Source organism: Dipteris shenzhenensis, chromosome 4 (genome assembly GCF_047967505.1).
Source record: "Dipteris shenzhenensis isolate YYH24624 ecotype China chromosome 4, Dip_SZ_1.0, whole genome shotgun sequence".
NCBI lineage: Eukaryota > Viridiplantae > Streptophyta > Polypodiopsida > Gleicheniales > Dipteridaceae > Dipteris > Dipteris shenzhenensis.
Window position 1 is genome coordinate 2,404,772 of NC_141599.1, and position 12,638 is coordinate 2,417,409.

Genomic DNA, 12,638 nt, shown 5'->3' on the forward strand with positions numbered 1-12,638 from the left:
TTGCTATAGGGAGGCTATGATGCACGAGGATTAGCACAAGTGGGAGTATGCTATGCAATCAGAGATGAATTCACTCATGAAAAATAAGACTTGGGACTTGATTTCTTTGCCACATGGAAAGAAAGCATTGCCATGTAAATGGGTCTACAAGATGAAGGTCACACATGATGATGTGCCTAAGTACAATGCCCATTTGGTTGCTAAAGGTTTCAAGCAAGAGAAGGGTGTGGACTTTGATGAGATCTTCTCTCCAGTTGTGAAGATGGCCACACTTAGATGTGTACTTGGACTTGTGGGAGTAGAGGATATGGAGCTTATGTAGATGGATGTCAAGACAGCTTTCTTGCATGGGAATCTGCATGAGGAAATCAACATGGTATAGTCGAAAGGCTTTAAAGAAAAGGGCAAAGAACATTTGGTTTGCAAGCTGAAAAAGAATCTTTATGGCCTTAAGTAAGCACCTGGAGAATGGTATCAAAATTTTGATGCTTTCATTCAGTCCCAGGGTTTCATAAGAAGTGAGATTGATCACTGCCTCTACGCTAAAAGGGCTAAGGATAATAGCTTGATACTCCTAGCACTTTATGTGGATGATATGCTATTGTCTAGCAAGAACACTTATGAGCTGGATGCATTGAAGGCCAAGTTGCATGAGGCCTTTGACATTAAGGATTTGGGACTTGCAGGTCATACTCTTGGTATGCCATCATGTATGACCGGAGTAGGAAACTAATTTGGCTTTCACAGGAGTATGCTACAAATTTGTTTTAATATGGAGGGGGGGAAGGTAGTAAGTACTCCATTGCCTCCCTATGTGAAACTAAGTCAAGCAGATAGTCCCAAATCAGATGATGAGAGGGCCATGATGGCCAAGGCTCCTTATGCATTAGCGGTTGGGAGTCTTATGTATGCTATGATAGCTACTAGACCAGGCATTGCATTTGCAGTGGGAGTTGTTAGCCGGTATATGGCTAATCTAACATAGACATGGAAAACAGTAAATCAGATTTTATTTACATTCCAAAAACATTCAGTTGATACATTCTCTATTCAGGAAGATGATCCCTCTGACAAAATATGAAGAGGGGAGAGGAGAAGAGTGGACATTAGGAGAGAGAGCACAGCTAGAGAGCACACCACAAATGACTAACTGTACACTAGATTTAATTGAAAATGTAGAATACATACAAACCCATTTAGGATTAGGGTTAGGACATCTAACCCTTTCCTTTATAGCACTCTATTGGATTAGTGCTATGCACATATGATCACATGATGGTTAGTGCTATGCACATATGATCACATGAAATTGAGCATGATCTCTCAACACCTTCCCTCAAGATCAACATCATGAAGTAGGCCTTCCCTCAAGATCAACATTATGAAGTAGGCCTTCCCTCAAGATGATGATTCTGGGGAATTGGAGAAGGACTGAGCGTTACATTCCATCACACCCCTTTAATGGGAATGCCCTTCCTCTGTGTCGGCGTTTCTTGAAAAGCTCTTTACCGAGTGGTTCGGTAAAGATGTCTGCAACATTCTCTTTGCTATCACAATGTTGCAGTGTGCTGTCACCAAAGTAATACTCTTTCTTTGATGAAGTGCTCTCTGACATCAATGTGCTTTGTTGTGGAGTGATATATTGGATTCTTAGCTAATGCTTGAGCCGATTGATTATCACAGTATATTGTTGTTGGCTTTAACTTATCAAAGTAATCTATTTCTAACAATAGTCTTTTGAGCCATATAGCTTCACATGCACCTGTAGTGAGTGCTCTATATTCTACTTCAGTCGAAGATAAAGAAACAGTTGGCTATTTGTTTGAAAACCATGATATAGCACCTTGACCAAGGAAAAATGCATATCCCTGTGTGGATCTCTTGGTCTCATGATCTCCGGCATAGTCACTGTCTTAGTATCCATACAACTGTGGATGACTTCCTTTGTATTCTATCCCAAACTGTCTTGTACCTCTGATGTATCTCAAGACTCTTTTGGCTGCATTCCAATGAGATTGTTTTGGATTTGCCATAAACTGTGCAAGTGAACTTACTGCATAACAAATATCTGGCCGTGTGATAGTCAGATATATAAGAGATCCGATGAGCTGCCTGTAGTACTTGTCATTGATTGTAGGGTTTTTTGAATCTTTAGTAACTTTCAAACTCTGTTCAATTAAGTGGCTGCAATCTTGCAATCTGCCATATGAAACTTCTTTAGGATACTGTCAACATATTTCACCTAACTCATGAAGGTGCTGTCTAAATCTCTCTAGAACTCAATTCCAAGACAATAGTGCATAAGTCCAAGATCTTTCATGTCGAACTCTTCAGATAAGTCTTATTTTAGCTTTTTGATGAAGCTATCCTTACTTCCTGTCACAATTAGATCATCTACGTACAAAAATGCAATAGTAATGTCTTCCCCTTGAACTTCGTAGTAGAGAGCATGATTTGCATTGACTTCATGTATCCCAGATCAGCAAAATACTTGTCGATTCGGCTTCTGAACATTCAAGCAAAAAACATCATCATCACGACACTTTAGTTCTTGAAGCAATATCAAATTTGCATTAACATTTCTGAGGGCAGAAATACACCCTTTTTGCTTATCAGAGTTGCAGCACCCTCGAAGGTTCCAAGAGAGTGCTTTGATCTGCTTCATATTGTCAACATCGGAACTCCATTCTACACTGCTAGTTTGCAAGCATCTTGTAGGCATCCTTGAAGAAGTTAAAGCAGTTATCTTTCCCATGACCCACATTCCTGGTAGTATCTTTGAGTCTCTTCGACATGTGGCCGATAGATTACCAACATTAACGTTGCTTGAGTGGGAGAATAGAACTAGTGCCATTCTGCCTATGAGGCCATGGAGAATGCCAATAGTGCATCTTCTCTACAATCTCATTGGGAGAATGTCATTAGTGCCATTTCCAATGTGTCCCAAAAGATCGATAGAAAGCACTTAAATTCACGCCTTGGAAGACTAACTTTACTAGACATCTTAAGTCCCTTTTTTTTTTCATGAAAAAGACTTGTATTAAGTATGAAAAATACCCGCGTGAGCAAGAAAGTGAACTACATCATGCGATGAGGAAAGCCCCCTAAAATAGGGAACATAAAACTCAAAATGAGCTGGAAAGAAACCAAGGTTGAGGCTGAAAGTGCCACCTCAACCCTACTGTAGTAATATTTCCAGGGCCCCAAGAGATGGGAATCCAAGAACTAAGAGGGGGGGGAGAGAGGGAGAGAGAGAGGGAGGGAGGAAGGGAGAGAGACACATGCACGCATGCACGCCTAAGAGTGAGAGAGAGAGAGAGAGAGAGAGAGAGAGAGAGAGAGAGAGAGAGAGAGTTATGGTGCAAGATGGACTACGAAGGCAAATTAAGAGTGTATGGTGGGTTCTTTGCCAAGTGAGCAAGGGAAGATCCTACAATCAATCCTCTCTTTGTTGAGGGCATATATATATGGGTTGGTTATTTGACAAAACATGTAACATTAAGGGAAGAACTTGCAATCATACTCTCTCCAAAGGACTAAAAATTTATTTCCAGGGCCCCAAGAAATGGGAATTCAAGAACTAAGAGGCTAGCTATAAAGGTGTCGTGGAGGTGGTAAACTCAATAATGGAAGGCAACAAGGGGTTAACATGACAGGTTAGGACATGAGCACACTCTGGACTTCTCGAATTAGCCAACACGTTCCACCACCGCCCTTGAATACATTAATCAACACACCTTAATCAACACTCATATCAATCAATCTTAATCACCTTATGTTAATCGACACTCATGCATCGTGTGACATATAGTAATGTTAATTTTCAAAGATTGTGGGCTCCTATTGAGCTTGCTTGCCCACCTCTTCAATTTTCCAAATACTCATAAAACTTTAAAGTCTATGCAATGTGTGCATTTTTAATCAGAGTTCAAGATTCCCAAGTCTTTACCTCATAGTTTCTTATCTCTCCCCTAGAGTGGGTATGCTTTTACATTTTTACTTGTCTATCCCTCCAAATACTAGGCACATGTCCTCAACACTTGAGCCCAAAGATGGTCGTGGGAGCTCAAGATGTGATTTGAGAAAGTTCGTGGCTACCCCGAGTGAGTATATATGGAGGGGAGGGAGGGGGCTGAGGCAGAGCAAACAAAGGGAGGGGAGGAAAGTCTGAGACAAGGGGGAGAGCATGGAACGGAGAGAGGCAGGGTGAGGGCAGCGTGCAAAGGCAAGATGAGGGCAGTGCGCATAGGGTGAGACAAAGTCGGTGAGGGCAGTGTGCAAAGGCGGTGAGGCGATAAGACCTTAGGTTAATTGGGTTAATAGAGGGGGCAAAGAGCCAAATTAATGAATTTATTTAGGGAGAGTGAATAGAGAATGTGAAAAAAAAAGTGATATCAATTGATATATATAGCTTGATATTATTGTGGATTTATGCATTTGGACTTGCTTTGTTGCATTCGGCGCTAGAGTTTGAACATGAGGAAATCTCGAAAGTTACAGTTCTAACCTTAGGCTTAAAAAATAATACCATAGACATATTGAATGAAAGATGCTATGCCGATTTCCATTCAAACCTATAAAGGGGTAGAAAGTGTTTGGTGATGGTCTTAACATGATATAGCACTATGTGAAGTGGGTCTAAAGTTCTCAAATTTGAAAAGTAGGCTACTCCTTGAGGTAACAAATCCATGAATCCTTCATGAAGCACCGTGTTGAAATGAGTTGAGATATTGAAAGTAGAATTAGTGCAATGCATCTTCCTTTTTAATGATGGTGGGTGGCTTGCAATGAAAATGTTGAGACTCAAATGTGCTTTACTTGAAATCATGAAGATCATTCATGCCCTTGGAGAAAATGTGACGTATGGATTGAAGATAATAATATAGTCAAGATATTGATTGAAACCGAGTTAGTGGAGTTTGTAAAGTTTGGAATCAGTGGTATGATCACAATTGGTCATAATAGAGGAAGGATTAGTGTCATCAAGCTTTGTGAGATGCATATTGGATAATTCATGTGCAAGACACAACTAGACAATAGACTATTCCCACCAAATACATGTTAGAATTACATTGGCAGTCACATTTAAGAAATTGAATTATATTTGTAATCAATATGTCCCTCTGTCTCAAACTATGGCAGTGAACATTTATAAGAAAAAATATAATGTCTCTTTGTAAGTTTTCAAGTCTCTTTCTTTCTAAGTCTCCTATAAATTGATGATGGCATCTACATAATATGTTGCTGGAGCTAAACATTTATGCATAAGAGTGTCATTGTATGTTCATTTGGACTTGCTTTTTTGCATTCGACACTAGAGTTTGTACGGGAAGAAATCTCAAAACTTATAGTTCTAACCTAAGGCTTAAAAACAATACCATAGACACATTGAATGAAAGTTGGTTAGTTGTACATTTTGGAAGAGGCTATGCCTATTTCCATTTAAACCTATAAAGGGGTAGAAAGTATTTAGTGATGGTCTTAACATGATGCAACACTATGTGAAGTGGCTCTAGAGTTCTCAATTTTAAAAAGTATGCTACTCCTCAAAGTTACAAATCCATGAATGCTTCATGAAGTACCAGGTGGTTTGCAATGAAAATGTTGAGACTCAAATGTGCTTTACTTGAAATCTTGAATATCCTTTATGTCCTTGAAGAACATGTGATGTATGGATTAAAGATAACAATATGATTAAGATATTGATTGAAACCGATTTAGTGGAGTTTGTAAACTTTGGAAGCAATGGTACGATCACAATTGGTCATAATAGAGGAAAGATTAGTGTCATCAAGCTTTGTGAGATGCATAAGGGATAATTCATGTGCAAGACTCAACTAGACAATAGACTATTCCCACCAAATACATGTTAGAATTACATTGGCGATAATCGCATTTAAGAAATTGAATTACATTTGTAATCAATATGTACCTCTATCTCATACAATGGCAGTGAACATATCATGTCTCTTATGTAAGTTTTCAAGTCCCCTTTTTTCTAAGTAACCTATATATTGATGGTGGCATCTACATAATACTTGCATCATCTTTCATGAAGATGAAAATTTTCTTTATCATACTAGGAAAGATTATGCATGAGGCCAAAGTTTTCTATACTATTTCTTAAGGAAGAGCTACCATGTGGCAAGAGGAGCTAGAGTGGAGGGGGAGATGTGCCACGGGCTTCTTGGCATGGTGAGAAAAGGGGGTTGTCGGAGGCATCCTTCCTAAGGGCAAATCATGGGTTTTTGAAATTAAGGGAGGAACGGAGTTGAGATTCAATTAAAAGTTTTCTTAAAAATTTTCAAAGGTTGAAATTCATAAAAAAACCTTAAATTTTTATTCCGTGAAATTGAAGGCAACCTATCATTTGAGACCAGGGGAGCTGGTCTCTAGCCCGTCTACGCGTCGTAGACGGGTCAGGTTACTCGTCATACTTAAAAGCAGTGTTAGGGAATTTTGGAAGTTTGCTTGGAAGCGATGGCTGCAAGCCTTCTTCACAGAGGAGTCCGCAATTTTCTTCCTACGCATGCCGGTGTTGCTCTGTCCATCGACATTCGATCGACATGGCTTCTAGTAAGACCGAGAGAGAGTTTACAGTCACATGCCTTTTCCACTGACAATTCATATTCTGGTGTGCCCCGCATTCCTCTGTATTTGTTTCCGTTCAAAAGCAATGTTTCAAAGACGCTCGAGGAAGTTTTCTTCATGTTGCGTCATTAACCCGTAGGTCAACAAATGCGAATAGAGCGGCTTTGGCGAGAATTCATCTTAGGCTCACAGCATTGGAGGGCGAAGGAGGTAAGGCTTTACCTTTTCGCAGGAGGTTCTGAAACAGTGTTGAATCTGATAAAAGTGGAGAATGCATTCCACTTCTGCATGCGGGTAGTCATTTTTTTCACTTTCTACATTCGAGCAGTGCGTCATTGGATAAGAAATTTCGCTTGTTTCGTTAAGGGACCGGATGAGCCTTTATGGATTGAGGATGCGGGAGCGAAGGTAAAGACGCAAGGTCAACAGGCAGGTGGACTATCTCTGCCACCGGAGAGCTGGATCCCCAGTCCGGCAGCACCACAGGTCTTCACGCTTCCCCTCTCCCCCACGTTGCCTTCATTTTTCAACGATTTGCAGTGTAATGGAAAGTAACAACGCAAACGAGTTTTTTTTTTTTTTGGGTTGGCATATGGAAGTTGGGTGCCTAAGAGCAGTTAATGATACACGATTTTTGTCTGTTGTTTCTTATACCGAAGCACAAGCGTGCCTATCTACTTCTTAGGTGGCACTCGCAATGATTATTGTTGATGATAGATGTTAAAAATTGAAAGGGTATCCCGCAGCGGAAGATTGATAGATTAGCCCAAGAATTACATGCGGAAGTGTATCACTATGGAATCAAAGTTCATCAAGTGTGCGTATTTCACAACCATTGATGTGTGCAGACTAGTGGCACCTCTAGATCTCTGAGCCCGCGTGCTCCACTGAGCTTATGTAGACTCTCCATCCAAAGGATTCATTCACCTTAGTGTCTAGAACCTCAGCCTAGTGGGTGTGAAGAACTAGACTTCTCGAGAATGCAAATGTGTGCAATGCATGCAAAATTTGAATGCCAATCGACCCTCCAATGGGGAAGAGCGCCCTCGTGAGGGTACTTGTTTCTATATCGACCTACATGCAAGGTGGGAGAGAGGACGGATGAATGCAATGTGTTACAGAGAATGCTATGTGAGATTCACAATGAAGGGTAGTACCCTTTCATTAATGTCCCTTGAGATCACTCAAGTTCCATCTTCCCATGTATACCTACCCTTATCCTATAACCCATGCCCTCACCATTCAATGCACTCTAATGCACCCTTCCCTTTCCTATTGTCCCTAGGATCTAGACACATGTGTGCACATCTTTATTACTAATTATTGGCCAATGTTACATAGTTTGGCGGTACTATTTACACCGCGCGATCGATCATAAATACAGCTATATAACCGCACCATTAAATTGGCGCCTAACAATAATAAGGTTCTAGTGACTATTAATTAACTAAATAATCATTTCTCCTGTCATGACACTCCCTCCTGCTTGAATGACCAGAAGTCCTCTTTTGGATTATTGCCTCTCTTCCTCTTAAGTGCACTTTCTCTTGTTGCTTCTGTAATTGCATTACCTCTTTATAGTTTGCGAGTATCTGTGGAAAATTTGTAAAGAACTATTTTTTCATCCATTGTGCGTCACTAGCTGCCTGGTTTTTAAACTTTAGTAAATACATATATCTCTTCTTTCCACGAGTACTCTTCTCTTCATGGTACACAATCTGTTCCGAAGTAAGAACTTTAGTCCCATGTTCAGGTTCTTCTTGATGTTTGAGTATCCAAAAACACAGAAGTAGCGCCATGGTATCTCTTCAAATTGCTCGCATGAAAGATATTCTTCATACGCCAGTGGGCTGGTAATTTCAGCTTATACGCTCTGAATCCTTCTTCTGGATATAAAGCTGCTGAAATCTGAAATGGACCATAAAACTTCGGTGCTAACTTGACATGTTTTGTACTTCCTCTCATTGACTTTATTCTTCTTTTATTAATCTTCAGCAAAACCTAATCATTCTCCTTGTCTTTTCTTTTCTTATTGGCTGCCTTGGATTGTTGAACCTAGGGCCTTCTTAATATGTTCTTTTACTTGCTCAATAACCTGACATATCCTCAGCAAACTGGTCAGCAGCACAAATTCGCTCCCCCAAGTGTGTTATTGGAGTGGGTATACATTGCCCATACATAATTTCAAATGGGGCTTTCTTGGTGGAAGTATATACAGTGTTATTATAAGCAAACTCTAACATGGGTAAGAATTCTGACCACCTTCTAGGTTGGTCATGGACATAAGCTCAAAGTAAAGTAATTATGGTTTGATTGGCATTCTCACTTTATCCATCTCCTTGAGGATGGAAGGTTGTAGTACATTTCAGTTTGGTTCCGAGATTCTCTAATAAGGCTGTCTAAAAGTTGCTAATGAAACGGCCATCATTATTGGATACAATAGATTGTGGTAACCCATGTAACCTAAAAATTTTTACAGGGAATAAAATGAGCCTGTTTACTCAGCCTGGGGAAACTTGACACAAAATCCATTATAATGGGGAATAGGCAAAGGGTGCAAAAGACCAGCAGTCTTGCTTGTGTCAGATTTAATGCGCTGACTTATGTCACATTGTTGAATGAAGGTTGAAACTTCTTTGCGAAGTTTAGGCCAATGGAACTACCTCTCAATATTATCAATGGTCCCTCTAATGCCTCTATGTCCAGAATATGGACTTGCATGTAACTCACTCATGACTAGATATCGAAATGTTTTGGGTACACATATCCATCCACGATGGCATAGGCCTCTAAATCCCCGACCTTGTTACGTTGATTCTTTCCATAAATTTCAGCGAAGTCCTCATCTAAAGGATAAGCTTCAACCATCGCTCCTAATGATTTCTCCTTAATCATAGAAATGTGATTAACTTGGGGCCGTCTACTCAAAGCATCAGCTACTAAATTCTCATTTCCTGGCTGATATTCAATGTTTGGTTGCCCAAAGGATTGAATATATTCAGCCCATTTGAGTTGTCTTCAAGAAACAATGGGTTGAGAAAACAAGTGTTTGATACTTTGATGGCTTGTCTTAATCTTGAAAGCAGAATCATATAGATAATGCTTCCATAACTTCAAAGCATGAATGATTGCCAGTAACTCCTTCTCATACGTGATATATTTTAATTCAGCCCCTTGAAGCTTCCTACTCTCATAAGCAATGGGATGCCCTCCTTGCATGAACACTGCCTCAATCAAGGTACCACTCGCATCCGTATATACAACAAATAACTCTTTGTCCATATCCGGAAGTCTGGTGCAGTGACCAATGTTCTCTTAAGCTCCTCAAAAGCTACTTGGTGAACCTCTCCCCACTCATACAAGGAATGCTTCTTCAACAAATCTGTTAGTAGAGAAGCAAGATGTGCAAAATTCTAAATGAATCTATGATAATAACTACACATCGCTAGGAAGGATCTCAGCTCATGTATATTTTTGGGTATTGGCCATTCAATTATGGCCTTGACCTTTTTAAGGGTCAACCCGAATTCACTCAGCAGACACTATGTGTCCCAAATACTCTATTTTTGTCTTGAAGAACTCACTCTTCTTGGTATTTAGGAACAATCGATCCTTCCTTAGGAGCTCCATCACCTTAGCAAGGTGATCCTTATGATCTTCCTCAGTCTGGCTGAAAACTAAAATGTCGTCAAAGAAGACTACGACAAATTTTTCCAAGTAGGGTCGCAAAACCCTTCTCATCAACCTACTAAAAGTGGCTGGAGCATTAGTTAGGCCAAAAGGCATGACCAAAAACTCATAATGCCCAGTGAGAGTGCGAAAAGCATTCTTATGTTCATCTCCAGCTTTCATCGGAAATTGATGATAACCGGATTTCAAATCCAATTTGCTAAAACTTTAGCACCTTTAAGCATATCCAATAAATCATCCACTCTTGGAATCGGATACCGGTTCTTAATTGTAAGTTTATTCAAAGCACGGTAATTTGTACACGTACGATATGATCCATCCTTCTACTTAACCAATAATACAGGTGCTCAAAATGGAGAACTGCTTGGTCGAATCAGGCCTTTTTGCAATAGATCTTTAATTTGTTTTTCTACCTCCCCTGTTCATCCTATATGGGGCTCTACATGGAGGAGAAGCTCCTGGCTCTAAGTTGTTAGAATTATAGATATAATTCAGCAGTGACCAATGTAATATAATAAGCTAGTTAGGGGCACTTTTCCCTCTTTTAGAGGTTTTTCCCCCTAACTGCAGTTAGTTCACTAACTATGGTTAGTGACTACTAAGGTTTTGTCACTAGGACAAAACCTTATCCTTCTCACTTTGTGTTGTACTTTTTGCATCCTATTCTATTGCAACTACGTCTTCAGCTTCCAAGCTTCCTACACTCTCTATCTCTCTTGCTCTCACTCATTCTCTCTCCTTCATTTGGTATCAGAGCAGGTTCTAGGCCTTTGAGCCCTCTGCTCCTTTTAGTACGAGCGCCTTGCCTCCAGCTCTAGCCCCCTCCAATCTGTCCGTACAGTCCGTACGACTGTACGGCATCCTGATGCACGTTGCCGTACAGATCTTCTCATCGTCGTCCGTACAGATTTGCTCGTCGTACAGTTTCGCCTGCCGTACAGCTCCGGTACAGCCTACGTACTGCTTCCGTACAAGTCGACGTACCACGTCCGTACGTTTCGGAAAAGGCGTACGTACATCTCCGTACAGGCGTCCGTGCATCTCCATACAGGCGTCCGTGCATCTCCGTACAGGCGTCCGTGCATCTCCGTACACTGACCGTACAGCGCCGTACAGGGTGTCGTGTCTGTCGCAGGAGCATCGGTACACTCCACCGTACTGCCGTACACACTGACCGTACAGTTCGTACAGTCTGTCCTTGCAGATCTGCACCAGTCGCTGTCAGTCTCGGGTGTTCTTTGACAGGCTCATTCTTCAGAAAACTACAGTGTGGTGCAGTTGTTTTGGAGTAAATTTGGGGCATTTTGTAGATTGCAGACATTGCAATCATTGTGCAAGTTTGGAGCTATATCAAGAGCAAAATTGCAGATCTAGTCTGAAATTTGGGGCTTTTGTTCAGAAATTGCAGATTTGGGGCTTTTAGCATTTTTACCCCTTTCTGGCTGCAATTTCTAGCCACAAATTGGGGCTTTTGTGTTGGGAGAGCATTTTTTTGGAGTATTCAGTACATACTGCCTTTCTTGGAGTGTTTGGAACACTTTTGGCAGATTTTGGAGAGTGTTTGATGCTTGGACAGATTTCTGACAGCTCAAGTACAGAAATCTAAGTTGCATATACAGCCCGTGCTTGGCTGTGTTTTTGGGAGTTGTGCATTTTATTCCCAGTAAGGGAATTCAGCTTAGTATCTGCTTCAATCTCTTTCTCAGATATGGCCCATCAAAATCAGAATGAGTTCCAGTTCGGTGGTCTTTCACAGGAAGACAAGTTGGATGGTACCAACTACTCCCTCTGGAGTTTCATGGTACGTAATATTCTGATTTCTTGCAATTTATGGGATTATGTCAATGGGGATGAAATCCGACCAGCAGATATTGCACCTGCTACCCCTCCTCAGCAAGGAGGTGGAAGAGGTCGTGCACAAGGTGCAGCTGCAGGACAAGTTGTTGGTGCAGCTACAGTCAATACTCCTGAGCAAAAGAGATGGGATTCACGGGATGCCTTAGCCTTGTCATGCATCTCTCTTTCAGTGAAAAGATCAATCATTCCGCATATCCGGTCGTGTAAGACCTCCAGGGCAGCGTGGGATATTTTGGAAAGCATGTATGCAGCATGGAATGATGCCAGAGTATCTTTCTTAAAAAGAGAGTTGAGCAATACACATATGGAGGAGGGTGACTCCATGTCAGTCCACCTCACAAAGCTACAGGATCTCAGAGAGCAGTTGTTAAACATAGATGAAATTATTCCTGATTCAGAGATGATTACAACCACTCTGAATTCTCTTCCTGAGTCTTATCTCAGCTTTCACACTTCGCTGAATTTATCATTGAGGGGGGGGCAAATCCTCTCTCTTTTCA

The 12,638-nt window shown here is 40.9% G+C and overlaps 1 protein-coding gene across 1 annotated transcript in view; it reads left to right on the forward strand.

Annotated features, from left to right (window-relative positions):
• The first annotated feature begins 6,391 nt into the window (after positions 1-6,391).
• The window catches only part of LOC147902321 (uncharacterized), a 28,533-nt gene continuing 22,286 nt past the window's right edge, over positions 6,392-12,638 (forward strand). The window contains exons 1-3 of the mRNA XM_087373534.1: positions 6,392-6,634; positions 6,731-6,801; positions 6,958-7,077. Of these exons, the coding sequence (XP_087229660.1) occupies positions 6,481-6,634; positions 6,731-6,801; positions 6,958-7,077 (345 nt within the window). The 5' untranslated portion in view covers positions 6,392-6,480. The remainder of the gene's footprint in view (positions 6,635-6,730; positions 6,802-6,957; positions 7,078-12,638) is intronic.